Source organism: Scatophagus argus, chromosome 14, assembly GCF_020382885.2.
Source record: "Scatophagus argus isolate fScaArg1 chromosome 14, fScaArg1.pri, whole genome shotgun sequence".
NCBI classification, from domain to species: Eukaryota; Metazoa; Chordata; class Actinopteri; family Scatophagidae; genus Scatophagus; species Scatophagus argus.
Genome location: NC_058506.1, coordinates 21,778,912 through 21,792,944, shown reverse-complemented (window position 1 = coordinate 21,792,944; position 14,033 = coordinate 21,778,912). Strand labels below are relative to the sequence as shown.

At 45.6% G+C, this 14,033-nt stretch overlaps 1 protein-coding gene across 1 annotated transcript; it reads right to left on the bottom strand.

Annotated features, from left to right (window-relative positions):
• Window positions 1-566: 566 nt before the first annotated feature.
• LOC124070426 (E3 ubiquitin-protein ligase CBL-like) lies at window positions 567-14,003 on the bottom strand. The gene is made up of 15 exons (XM_046410329.1): window positions 13,397-14,003; window positions 11,841-12,088; window positions 9,857-10,003; window positions 9,509-9,665; window positions 8,729-8,850; window positions 8,488-8,625; window positions 8,114-8,201; window positions 7,725-7,856; window positions 7,000-7,209; window positions 6,771-6,887; window positions 6,119-6,408; window positions 5,687-5,848; window positions 5,297-5,400; window positions 4,912-5,097; window positions 567-4,389 (listed from the first exon to the last, which is right to left on the bottom strand). Exons 1-15 carry the CDS (start codon window positions 13,538-13,540, stop codon window positions 4,040-4,042), a joined length of 2,595 nt encoding a protein of 864 aa, XP_046266285.1. The 5' UTR covers window positions 13,541-14,003; the 3' UTR covers window positions 567-4,039.
• Window positions 14,004-14,033: the final 30 nt, after the last annotated feature.

The following is a 14,033-nucleotide window of genomic DNA, read 5'->3' as shown; positions in this document are numbered from 1 at the left end:
GCTGTTGTGTTGTTGTTTAGTGTAAAGCCCACAACTCAGGTGGTGACAACAAGTTTATCCCTGAGATAAACAAGCCACAGTGACAACAGCATATTTATCATTCTCATACAGTATACTGGTGCCTGGTGTGACGCTGTCCATTTTGATATGGCCAGAGGGGGCGCTGAAGTCCTCAAATCTCTTATTTTATTTTCCTACTTTGAGGGTGCGATATGTTCTGCTGCATTCACACTCCAAACCAACAGGGGGCAGCACGTCAGCAGAGAAAATGCTAACTGCTGCTAATTGTACACTTTTTATCGCACACTGATGAAGCTCGTATGTTTTACTTTATGTGTAAAATGCAGCAAAACTACATTTTGAACAGCCTAGAATTTGGTTACTTTTACGCTAGTAACTAAATTAACTGAAGCTTAAATACTAAAATAGTTTAAATGAGACTTTTGCATACAAAATGCTGGCAAAATGGCAAGAATTGTTTTGTTGTGAGCCAACTAAGAGCATAAGTTACATGAACTTCATTTAACGTACAGCAGCTTGTGGTTACCACAGACAAACCACACAGATCAGATGTTAAAGAAAATACTGTTTAATTAAAAATCTTAATGGCTTAGGCATGAAAACATGGCAACAAAATGAATGCTGAGGATATTAAAAAGACAATAAATAAAATCATATTTACACAAGCAACAACAAAGCAATGACAACTTTTTAGTAGGCAAGTTTTCGTTGAAAAGGCCAGTGAACCTAAACCTGTGGATGTGAACCAACACACCCGCTGAGTTTACCAGTGACCGTGAGGGGAGTGTGTGTGTGTGTGTGTGTGTGTGTGTGTGAGAGAGAGAGACAGGGGAGCCTCTGGCAGTGATTCAACATGACCGTCAGCCTCGAGTGTTTCCTCACACACTCAGAGTTGACCCCCCGTCAGAGTGAGAGAGCACAAAGCCGAGGGACGCAACACAACGCAGCGCGACGCTTACGAACGCTTTTGGTTCCCGGGCAATTAAAGCTACAAGATTTCTGCGGATCCTCGGCAGACTGACCGACCTCAGTCCTGTCAGCGGGGGGACATGGTCTGTCCATCTGAGTTTTTGCTTATTTCACGGTTTTAAATGAGTGTGCAGGAGCTTTTGACGGGACTCTGAAGAGTCCTGACTGGGTTCTGCACACGTCGACACATTTCAAACCCATTTTAGAAGAAAAATATATCAAATAGAAAGGTTATCGCAGCCTAACAAATATGGCATTATCAACTAGGGGATCAGCAAATGTGCTTTCACATAAGACAGAGAAATATGTCAGGACTTATAGGTGTGTCAGCCAGTAGGTTACGACAAACTGCAGGGCAGAAATGCTTAAGTTACACAATGCGTTCACTAAATTTGAAAGAATTTGAGACCCATTTCGTTCCTGTGAAACAGCTGCACATCATGCATGAAAGTGAACGTCTGAGACAAACACTGTCAGAAAAGGGCTCAAACTACAGGAAGCCGTGCAGATTTCACTTCAGCAGCTAAGGTGGAGGAAGCGTTTCGGTCTGTCTGCTGCCGTGTGCAGGCTGAGATGGACAGAAGGCACATTTACAACATGTCACTGCTGAACTCAAACGTGACAACTGAGAACCTGTTTTGGAAAGGAAAAGGGAAACTGCACCCTTAAAGGGGAAACTTGAGATGTTTACCAGGTGATGCGTGAAAGTGAAAGTGAGATGCTCAGCTCGCGTCTTGTTTCTGGCTGCGTTCATGACGGTGCACGTTAATGTGGAACACAGCAGACGGAGCTTCTCTCATAAAGTATTTTGTATTCTGCACGGACGTAGTCCTGGACTAAGCTCTGATGAGTCAGACATCTTTTAATCCTCGCTCAAAATGAGCTCGTGATGCTGTCATTCTGTTAATACACAGACACCAACATGTGACTGACAGGCAGAGCAGCCGTAACATTAAGGGAATGACATCTTCATTGGTCCACTGGAAAGAAATGTGAGAACCTGAGTGAAATCCACGACGTCAGAGGACTATGCAGTCGTTTCAATTTTCTGTGTTGATTTGAAAATTTTGTGGTCCAGCTGATGACTTTGTGTCGAGGACTGGAAAACTTGACTCAGTCCGGGACAGGCCTTCTAATTGTCACAGCACGACTCACAGTCTTCACATTTGAGTTTTCAGGTCATAAAATGATTTATGGGAAGACTGTTGATCATAAGAACTCAGCAGACAGTCAGCAATCTTCTGGGCTGCTTTTAAAGTGGAGAAAACGAGTTGGAGTTAACACTGTTAACATAATGGATAAACACAAATAAGTTAGCTATCAAATGGGGACAAAAGTGGAGCACAAATGCTCGAAATGGAAAGTTAAAATAATCAGAGAAATGAGAATATGAAAGGAAAAAACAAGCTAAAGCAGTGGATATGTTCAAACAGCTTAAGTAATGAACATGCAGTTGAGATAAAAGTAAGCTGCAGTGTGTGAACGTAAACTGACTACAGTTCACACACACATTTTGAACACTATGGGTGCTGACTGGCTGGGCTGTTGGGGTACGTTCACAGAACCTCCACTGCTCGGTTAACCATTTCACGTCCAACACCTCGCTCAGAAGGTTGTGTTCCAGCTGGTGGGCTGGCATTTTCAACGTTCATCACACAGCAAATTTTTAACTGCTGAGTGCAAATCTGAAACGTGCGACAATAAGAAAGAAAAGCTGTGAGTTTGTGCTCGTCCAAAATGTTTCCGATGTCACATCATCACGTGGCGTTCGGCATCTTTTCATTCATTATATTCAACCCTGACTTGTTACTGAGTACCTGAGTCCATGTGACAACCTTCAGCTTTTTGCTTTAGAGCTCAGAGTAAATCCCTTCAATGTGATTCCTCAGAACCTCCTGAATCTGAGAACAAATGTGATGCTTTCCCTTCTTAGTAAGAAACTACGAGAGTTTCGAGAAGCTTCGGAGCGAATAAACCAGCCTTCAGTGTCAGGTCATCATGGAATTAAAAGACAAAAATAAAACTTCTGAAAGTTCAGCCATTGTTAGTTCTACACACAGCACAACACCTTATGAGAGTACTTCGACATTAAACTTAATATTTCGTTATAGAACCGTCAGTAAACCGCGATCTGAGAGGAAACATGGAGTCAAATACCATCGAGCGAGCCACAGTGACGTTTACGACATGAAGCCCTGCGATGCTGCACCGCGACTGAACATTCACATTCATCAGCATGAGCGCACGCACACACACGCACGCACACACACACACACACACACACACACACACACACCACACAGTTAATCACTAATTTTCCGACCGAACTCGCGTCGCTACATATTTGTACGCCACAATTTGCCGAGAAGCTCGTAAAAGCACCAAACTGAACGGCTGCCAGCAGCGGGACACTGAGTCGAACAACGCCGACCGGCAGGGTCCCTCCACTGATCACAGTCACTGCAGCTTAAACACTTAGCTTAATGAGAGAAACAAAGTACTGAGGCTGACAGCACGAGTGCACCTCAGCCACGTACAACAGGGTCAAAGCTTGGCTACAGAGAGCTCACATTGAAAAGGCTTCCGTTCTCCACGTATGCTGCGTTCAGGTCCTATCGGACCGCTCCTGCGCTGCTCCCAAAACCAAACTGGACCAAAAGTTTTGAACTGCTGTCTGAAAGGAGACTCAAGCTCCCCCTGATTTTGAGGCATTTTCAAAAACGTTGCATTGTTTGCAGCATTAGTCCAAGATCATAATATACCTTCAAACTAAAAGTCAACTTGGAAAAGCAAGTTAAACCTGTTGCAGTTTGTTACAGATGACTTTGGGTGATATTTCATAGACTAGAACTCGCAGATGATGACAGCCGTCATCTCGTTTGTCCGCACCTCCTGATATGACGTGAACGCAGCATGACTCCTTGAAGGGAAGCCTCTTGCCGAGTACTTGTGGCCCTGCAGGAAAGTGCTCGGTAAATGCTATCCATGGCAATGGCACAGAGTGGAGACGGGGGACGAGACGGGGAGGATGGCCGAGACCGGGGTGCGACTATGTGGCGATGTGTGCCGTGGAGGGGATGGAGACAAACTCGCGCAGGATGTTCTTGGCCGTCTCCAGGTTGTTCTGGGCGATCATCAGGGCTTTCTGGATGTCCTGGATGGAGTAGCCTTGGGACATCAGGCATTCGATCTCCCCGTTCAGGGCCAGGCTTCCTGGACCTGCGGGCGGAGGAGGAGGAGGAAGAAGAGGAGGGGAGGCAGAGAAGGAGGAGGGACCAGGGAGCTCTGGCAATGGAGCGGAGAAGTCACGGTTCACCGGCCGGGGCCGTCGGTCAGAGTTGGCTCGGCGTGGGAGAGGTTTGGGGGGACGTTCAGGGTCAACACCTGCTGCAAACATACCTGCAAAACACACAGGTGAGTACAAAACAGTGATTACAACTGCATCCTGCCGGATTACAGTACCTGAGGAAGTAAAGAGTTTGTTTGTTAGTGAACGTATCCGTCAGAGAACTGAACACAGATATAGTTCATAACAAGCATATAGCAGCATATTTATAAATATCCTGTAATGGCACTGACTCAGCTCTCAGCACTATTTTATTGCAATTTCACAAACATTCAATATTCTTACTGCCTGAGCTGTACATATGAACTCATCCAAGCTTTAAGATTCAAATAAACAGTTTAAAGAAGCTCTCATCGAAGTCCAACTGACCCCCAGAGCAGCTAAGACTGCGTCAAAGAGTCAGAAAATACAGAAACTTCACACACGGATGATGTGGGCGGGCACAGGTTTGATACAGCCACGCCAACAACCTGATTTAGAGGTGTGTGTCACTTAAAGAGTTAACCGTTAAATTGGGGCCAAGTGGCATTTCACCTTAAGACAGCAGATACAGGACAGCTGACTGAAATACTTACTGGCTTCTACTGCGCTGTCTATGCTGAGAGCGCTGAAGGCAGCTGAGGGGCCGCTGGCATCTGACAGGGTTCTTCTGGTGGGGGCGGGAGGAGCCACGGGTCTGGGACAGTCATACTCGTAAACATCCTCCTCACCGGTGTCCTCCTTCTTGTCCTTGGCAACCACAGCTGAATGCTGAGGGTGGTCTGAAACATCACAACATCACAACCATGACTGCCTGTAGTCAACGCACAACACACAGCTCACATACTGAAAGAAAAAAGAAATTAGGAAAATAGTTCAACACCTCACACAATACAGTGAATTGATCTATTTAGGTCTATGGTATTAGGGCAAAAAATGTCCTTTTATCTCCTCTCAGTGATAATTAGGTGTGAGTTTTACCCATGTCAGAGGCCTGTGCAGCGTCCGAGGAACCGGCCTGGGCCTGGATAATACACATGGACTCATAGACTTGGGGGTCCTCAGAGTCACTGTCACCCAACTCACTGCGGGAACACGGAAAGAGAGGGAGAAGAAATAATCAACTGGACTGCTATCATCAGTCATTATGTCCAGTGGCTTAGTGGGTTTTTCAAATGGGACTTGCATGAAGAAACAAAACTGAGGCTCTAGAGCCCCCTGGTGGACACAAGAATAACTGCACCAGAGACATTATTGTGGCACTTAAACTGATTTCCAGACTGAGACACTTTAAATAAATACTTCCTGATCACTTCAATACTTTGAAAGGCCCTGAGGAGCGCCTGCATTGCCGCTTGTTCCCCTGCTTACCTGATGTCATTGTGGTGGTTGGCCTGGGCTGGGGGTGGGGGCACCAAGGATCCCGTTATGACCCAGGGGGCACCAGAGGCTGGCAGAGAGGTGGGACTCATGTACTCGTTCTCCTCACAGTCAGACGACGACTTCTCCCCGCTCGACGCCGCTGGCAGAGCCCTGACCATGTGTAGAAAACACAGGATGTCCATAATTTGTGGTTTAAAATGAGGTTGTGTCGTCTTTTGAGAGATCTGAGGTTACAAAAACGTAGGGTGGAATACGTAAACTGAGCGTCCGCTTACTTAGCGATTCCTGAGATCAAAGTCTGAATGCTGTCATGACAACATAACCAGAATTAATTCATTTACAGCCCACAGCTCCTCCTCAGTTCTTGTGTCAGCGTGTTACTGCCAAAGCAGTGCACCTCGCAGCAGCAGAGCTCCGTACCTCGCAGCCAGGCAGTAGACGGCATTAGTAGCCGCTTGGGCTTTGCTTCCCTCTCCACTGGTTCCGTTGCTCTGAGGGGTGGAGGACAGAGCCGACAGGGCCTTGGATGCTGGGCGTGGGACCATGTAGTTGGAAGCCCAGGTGGGCTGGTCAGGGGTGGAGGGCAGGGGTCTCCTCTGGAGTCTGGAGTCCTGGCCGACGAAGAGGGGGCGCTCAGGAGGGGGAGGAGGGGGCAACTCCCTCAGGGCTGGAGGCGGAGGCAGGGGCTTGTCTCTGTGAGAGGCTGCCATCTGCGGTGGGGGCAGGAGGTGATGGTGGTGTTATTAACAAGAGACAGACACACTCTCACTTATGTGCTGATTCAGATTTGTGCCTGCCAGCCTACTCTTGGTAAAGAAAAGGATTTAAAAAAAAACAACTTTTAATTCACATTTTTTTTATTTTAATTTTTCCTGCCGAAGCTTCTATGAACCTCCAGCAGTGTGAATATTTCAACTTAATCTTTTAAAACAAAATTCCTTCTTTTTGTGTGCTGGACAGTTATAACTCTTGAAATGTACCTACAGACCCGCCGCAAGTATTGTTTTAAAGATTTGAAAACTGTGAGCCGACCCTTTAATTCAAGTCCTAGTCCACACTCCCACACTCGTACCTTGGCTGTGGCACCTGGACCCTGTGCGCTGTGGGAGCCTGAGGGCCTCTGCTGAAGGAGGTCCAGCCGAGGGGGCACCGGAGGCAGCTGAGACACTGGAGATGGTGGACGTTCTACCTGCACACATACAAACGCATTCACATTTACAGATGCCTCGTGGCACAAAGCAGTGAAATTCAAACAATGAATACATGTCTGTCGAGTTGATGTTTGTGTGTGGTCCTCTCGCCTTGGTGCAGGCCAGCCTGCTCATGACAAGATGCTGGTCCTCCAGCCGATCATCTTCTTCCTCATCATTGCCGGCAGCTTCTGCTCTGCTGGATCCCTGGAAACCAGCAAAGGAAGCCCCGCTAGCCTTCGGGTGGAACGGGTCCACCACGATGGGCTCTGTGCCTTTAATCTCACAGCGGCAAAAAGGGCAGCCTTGACCCTCCGACTCCTGAAACACGCACACAGGAAGTTTAAAATGTAGATATGAGACACCATCGGGCAAAAACAAATTACAGCTGTGAGCATCACATTATCAGAGCGAGAACTCAAAGGGAGAGATGGAGAAATGTCAAACATCCAGGAGAATCAGCAAGATGGACTGAAGTGAAAACAGTCTACGAGGAGGAGGGAGGGACTGGGCTCTTGGAGCTGCTGAGTGCCCTTTATTGTGAAACACATGCAGGAAGCAGCTGAATGTAATGGCAAAGGGAAGCAATTAGAAATATAAATATGTATAAGAGAGGAGATATATAGATATATATAATATATAAAAGGAGGAAAGAGAGAGAGGCAAAGACAGCAGATACAGGCCAGCATGTATAAATTTTACAGTATGACTGAATCCAATGCACATCTTGCTCTCAAATAAATGTCTACAGCAGCAACTTCCCTTCTGACTGTCAGGATTTACAGGACTTCCCTAAACCAAGATAACAAAACTTTATAGTGAACAGGCAGCCTCACCTGCCAGGCTGTCAGACAGGAGGTGCACATCAGGTGTCTGCAGGGCTCGATCTTCACGTCCTTGTCGTTTTCTGCACAGATCTTACACAGCTGGAAAGTGGAGCCCATCTCACAGTACAGCTCATACTGCTCCTACAAGGGTGAAGGAGGAAGAGGAGGAAGAGCAGGAAGAGGAGGAACAGGAGACACGGGTTGGTTGCTTTTAAGACTGCAGCTGTTAACACATTACGATGTTGTCTGCACCTGTGTCTCACTTCAGTTGAGCAGCACAGCGTTACGTGTTTTGCAGTTTGACTACTGTGCTCGTTTACTTTGCACTAAAGTCTGATTTCCTGAGGCACAAAGAGAAGGCTGACTGGTTCACAGATGGAAAACAAACAAGAGCAAACCTGAGTAACTTTGATGTGATCCTGGGGAGAAGGTTCACACAGCCCTGTCAGGTCTGGGTTCTGTGCACGACCATCTGGGAACAGATAGCTGAAGACCCACCGCATACGTAAACACACACAAAACACACCCCAAACACACACACACACACACAAATACCGATTAAAGTAGCCTCAGCTGAATGGTGTGCATTTAAACTGTAGTTAGTATACAGCATAAAGACAGCAGAAGACAATAATGTGTAGACTAAAATAAGCTATTCTGGAGTCACTACTAATACTTCTACCCATCCCTTAGAGGCATGTATAAGCTATAACAACATGCAACCTAAAATGTATACATTGGAGCATAGATGCGGTGTTGCAGTGGGACTCACAATCCCTCTCTGTATCCATCAATGAGGGCTTGGAAGAGGGGTTTGTTATGGGGGATGGTCTGCAGGATGTTCCCGTCAGCCGTCACGTAGCCGATGGCCCACTGGCCCAGCCGGGTGCAGCTCAGCCTGAAGATGTAGCTGAGAGGAAGACGACAATCTCAACCAACAATACACACTGTCAGCATGTGATTGTGAAGAAAGTGTTCAGAAATGGATTTTGGGGTATTTGTCTGCGTCTCACCTGCCAGGTTTGTGGATGAACCTCTGCAGCCGAGCTTTGACCTCGTCGTACGTTAGGAAAGCCATGTAACCAGGATGTGTGACAGCCAGACTGTTCCAGTTCCTTAAAAGAGACGACCAGGGCTACACACACACACACACGCACCCACCCACACACACACACACACACACACACACACAGAGATCGAGTTCATGATACAGACTATCAACTCTTTTAGGCTTTGTTCAGCTTTAGTGCTCAAATCAGATTTCAGTACCTCACAAGAATCTGTTGAGAACATATTAAGTGTCAAAAACTTCATTTGCGCCTTGCAAATGTACCCTGTAGAGTTTCTGACCACTAGCTGTGCTACAGAGTCATGTTTTCCTGAGTGCTTCCCCATGAGGAGGAGAAACCATTCAGCATTTCCGTTAGACCTCAAACTTTCAAAGTGTTGATGTATTCTTGATTGATCAGATGATCAAAAAGAAACCAAACTTCTCCAGTACAGCAGCTGAAGTTGAAAATGCCGTCAAGTTTCCACAGGAAGCCCGTCTCGTCTACTTCTGCATCTACACAGCAGAGATTTCAGTCGGACTCACTCACTCTTTCAGCGGTGAAAGAAGCTGAAACGTGCCAGCTTTGCACTCAACAGAAATTGCAAAAGTTTTCCCACTAAGCACTCATGACTGAAAGCCCCTAAATGTTATTGCCTTTTCACTGAAATGTGACATCCATCTTATTACGTGTGTGTCCGGATACCAGGACGTCCCCAGAACGCTCTGCTGTCATGAGCCGTACCTGGAAGAGCCTGGTGAAGATGTCGAACTCAAACACAGAGATGTAGTCGTTGCAGGTGAGGTCGATGGTGGACTTGAGGGCCATGGCCTCCAAGCCCAAGCTGATGGGGTGAAACTCGTGGAGGGCCTGACGAAATGTCCTCCATGGCACTATAGTCCTGCAGTACATGGGAGGGAGGGGGTCTGAGTGCTTACACCCTGAAAACTCAAAGCTGAGACAACAACTATCAAACACAATCAGTGTGAACTGAAGGCTAAAATAAGAGGGAAAGAGAAAGAAGGCAAAGAAGCCTGCAAGTTTGAAGTTTCTCTGTTGACATGTTAAATGTTTGATCATATAAAAACTCACTTGTCCCCAAACGATCTTCTCCAAAATTCGGCTGCATCAGCTTTGGTGATCCTGAAGTTGTCGCCTTGAAATAAGCCATTGGGGAAGATGGCTTTTAGCTCTGCTAGCATGTGACTGAAGATCAGAGACAGCTTGGTGAGGTTTCGCCTGCGTGAAAGGAGAGAAAGAGGAAGAACGAAAGGGACAAATACAAAATGACAGCCGTTTAACAAAGATGAATGTATGTGCTTATCAATAACTAAACAAGCCCACGGAACTTGTTTATGTTTATTAGTCCTTGCGGTTCTTCTGAAGGCCTCTCAGTCACCCAGAAGTTCCACATGCAGAGATGCCTGTCAGACTTTCGAGATATTCAGCGTTACATAAAGGCTGTAAAATATTCCACTTAATCGGCTTATTAATGCGGCAAAGGGTGAAATGTTCAAACCCTTCTGAAACCCAAATCAAAACAAATAGAGTTGCATCTGTTTGAATCTGAAATATTTCATCACCAGAAATTAGAGATCTTATGATTGTTTGTTACTTTTCCAGCAAAAACTGTTCTCATATGTGAGCATTTTCTACCTTTCTGTTTTAAATTGTTGGATTTTGGGCTGTTGTTTGGAGCCGGGCAGGTGTGAGATCTCTCTAATGTGCTGGACCATCACTGTTGAGCTAAAAGGAGCCCACTCTTTTTTAGTTTCAAAATAAATTCACTACAACAGGGAAGCTGTTGAGGGGAAAGAGAGCAACTAAATTAAGACACAAGGAACATAACGGCACATTTACATGACGGCGCAGGCCCTAAAACACACTGTGTACGACATGTTCTACATACTGAGACTTTTGGTTTAGCACATAACCCAACTAATGAAAACCAAAGCCAGTTTTTAATCATCACTAAACGCCCAAGGACATGACACAGGTCTGTCTGTAAACGCAACTTTGATGGTCCAGTGGGTGAAACGGCACTGACTCAAGCCCTGGTGACTGATACATTTACTTTCACAACAGCTCTTGATGGTGAGCATCGAAGAGGAAATGCTTGATAAAAATCAGTGCATCTCAGGAAGGAACTTTCGCTTAGTAAGAGCTTTCTGAAGAACAGGGGAAGTGGATGTGATTGCGACAGTTTCATCGTGTCTTTCTAATTCATTGGACTGATTTCATTTCAAAACACAAGACTGCATGAGTTTTGTGAAATGCCACAGGTTGACTTTGTTCACAGTGACTTTTTTAAAAATAACCTTTGTGCACAGCGATTTCCAAGGCAGTACAGTAGTTAGCTGACCTGTTAAAAGCCCATACATGTACTATAATTAGGCCATGACCTGCTTACTGTCGGCGATGTCATGACTTCTTTTTCTATAATTGGTCACTTTACAGCATAAAGTTCCAGCTGAAAGGTACTCAGATCTGTTGACTTGGAGTGGCTTGTTCCAAACAAACATAACTCAAAAACGTCCACAAATAAAAAAAAACACACCCTCACAAATGAAATTAAAACATCTCTTTTATAAAATGTCTTTCTTCACATTTCTTTCTTTTATATCCTACTTTTTTTCCATTTCCCTGTAAATTAGTTACTTTTCTCTGTTTCTGAATTCTGCTTTTAATTGTGTCATTGAAATAAGACAGGAACAAAGTCCAGTAATCACTTTATAATGCTTTACTTTATTTTTGTTTTTAAGCTTGGAAAATGTTTGCTTCCTCCATATAAACAAAACAGGTCGGATATGCACAAAAGTCTGCACTTAGCATTTATAGGAGAGCACCTGATGTAAACAAACCAAGTGAGTACTGTGCAGGCACGTGCTCAGTAGTTTACTGTTTATGACCCAGAGGTAGCTGAGTTATATCTTCACGTGTTCAGGACTCATTCCATGGATATGGAGCCAACTTAAGCAATGAAAAGCTCATCAGTCAGCTACCCGCTCCACCTGATCCATAACTCCTTTCCCCCCTGCTGCAATAGTAATGACATTTCACCATGATATAAGCCTACCTTGGCTGAGAGTTCTCCTCATACATCCTCTCCTTGGCCTCCTTGAAAAGACTCATTGTCTGTTTTGTCTTGTTGGTCAGGTTCTCCATGACCACACGGAAATACTCGTTCTCCCCAAGGATCTCCATTTTGCCCTCGTATCTGGACAGAATGGTGCGCAGGTGCTGGTAGGTGTCCGGCAGCAGGTCCAGGATGTAGGGGGGGCTGTTCTTCAAAGCCACCTTAGGGTTCTGGCACAAGCGCACCACCTGGATTGGAAACACAAAAGCCCAAAGACTGAAAGAATTTTCTGCTTGCTTGAATCTCACACGCTAATCGTACTGGTTCCCTTCGTAATGCACTAATGAATGACTGAAATGTTCATTAGGTCAAATAAACTGTGAGAGCAACAGACTGTGTACGCTAATGTTTGCTTTGCTTTCCAACGTGACACCTCATAAATAAATTAATGTACACTTCAGGCCAGAGGAAAGGTGGTTGGGAGATATAGCTGAAGTTGCAAAATGATGATAACAGGAATATTTCTGATGTCAACGAGCAACAATTAGGAAAATGTATGCAAAAATGACATTAAGCAAATAAAACTAATGTTCAACGCAACAAACGCCGCATAAAAACTAACTATCAACTAATTTTCTTACTTTTTAATTACACGTGATCATGACACAAATCCACTGCGAGGCAACAAACACCAACCGCTGCTGAGTGCAAGCATACGACCTCCGACAGTAAAACGGATCAGTGTGTGCCATGTGACATGAACACACCTCACACTGCAGGTGTAGATGAGGCAGCAGCCACCTCTTCACGCAGCACACTGCACAGACCTGCACTGCTGTACTGTCCAAAGTCTTATGTGACTTCAGTCTCTCTTCTTACAAACAGCCCTAATGCACTCATGTGCTGTGAACTCGTGTCCTCATCCCTCCATTCCTTCTTCTCTTCGGTCTGGCTCAGGTTAGAGCGATCAAGAGATTAGAGTGACAGTCAGCAATGAATACACACATAACAAGTCAAACAACACAAACACACACACACAAACGCCTATTCTGATCTTACTGAAAATCAATCATAATGACGTCCATGCACCTCTGAGGGGGTTTCCACAAAGTCCACAGCAAAAAGATCAACAGATTCACGCTACCTTCACTGTGACCTGATTTAATGCAGAATGTCCTAATTAAAATGATGCACCAGAGACGCTGCTGTACTCCAGTTTAGGGGGTTCAGTTTTCTCATACAGTGCAGACAGCTCCTAAAACGAATGCAAGAAGGCTTTAAACCTGCTTTCTACGTGAATCTCTGTGATTAAGTCTATTGCTGTGGGGTTTAAGACTGATATTTTTTCAACTGTGAAAAACTTGTTTCACAACAGACTGAGACAAAATATGTGCACGTGCGTGTATAAATAATAGAGAAGTTCAGGACTAAGAGCGTGTCGAATATTTTTGCCCATAATAACTATGAAAAAGAGAGAAGTGGCACTGGATCACTGTCTGATGTGGAACTAATGGCAACTAGCAAAACTCAAGTGACCCTAAAAACATTGTCAATACCTTATCCATGAGTTTCCAGCATTTTTCCACCATTTTCTTATCGACCACTGCAGGTTGGTGAGGCTGTGGAGGCTGCTGGTGGGGCTGAAAGGCGTCCTTCATCAAGCCGATGAGACCGGCGCCCCTCCTCGGATTTCCGGCCATTAATTCGGTCGGCAACCGGGGGTTAGCCCCGGGGCTAAGGTTGACAACCGGGGATAACTCTTGACACGTTTGTTCAACAAAACAGCCGCTGTTTTGCGCCCTGTCTGCACTGAAAGCTGATGCTAATTTGTCACGCAGAGCCTGTTGAAGAGCAGAACAAAAAAAGCTGTGTGTGCACTGTACGCGACGCAGCTAGCTAACAAGCTACATCTGAAAAGCCTCTCAGTTTAATTCCGTCGCCAAATTCAAGCCGAGGACACACTCGTCATGCTGCTGTCCCTGCTGTCAGACAGCCAGCTAAGTCTTCCTGGCGACGGCAGGCTAACCCCGCCCGAGAAATCAAGCCGGCTTATAATAAACTCGGAGTGTTAATAAGCCACACTGAGCGATCAACAAACAGGTTGTGCAGCAGTTCCAGCCATGGTTCCAGCCAACGACAAGCCGCTGGCAGTTGGAGTAAACAAGGATGTCCGGCTGCGACCTTCAAAATAAA

What these genes read in the sequence shown, in the direction of transcription:
- LOC124070426 (XM_046410329.1), bottom strand. Translation starts at nt 13,540, where the DNA reads ATGGCCGGAAATCCGAGGAGGGGCGCCGGTCTCATCGGCTTGATGAAG. An exon ending in GCTGGAAACTCATGGATAAG is followed by an intron (nt 12,089 to 13,396) that starts GTATTGACAATG and finishes TTTCCAATCCAG; the next exon opens with GTGGTGCGCTTGTGCCAGAA. An exon ending in AACCACCACAATGACATCAG is followed by an intron (nt 5,401 to 5,686) that starts GTAAGCAGGGGA and finishes GTGTTCCCGCAG; the next exon opens with TGAGTTGGGTGACAGTGACT.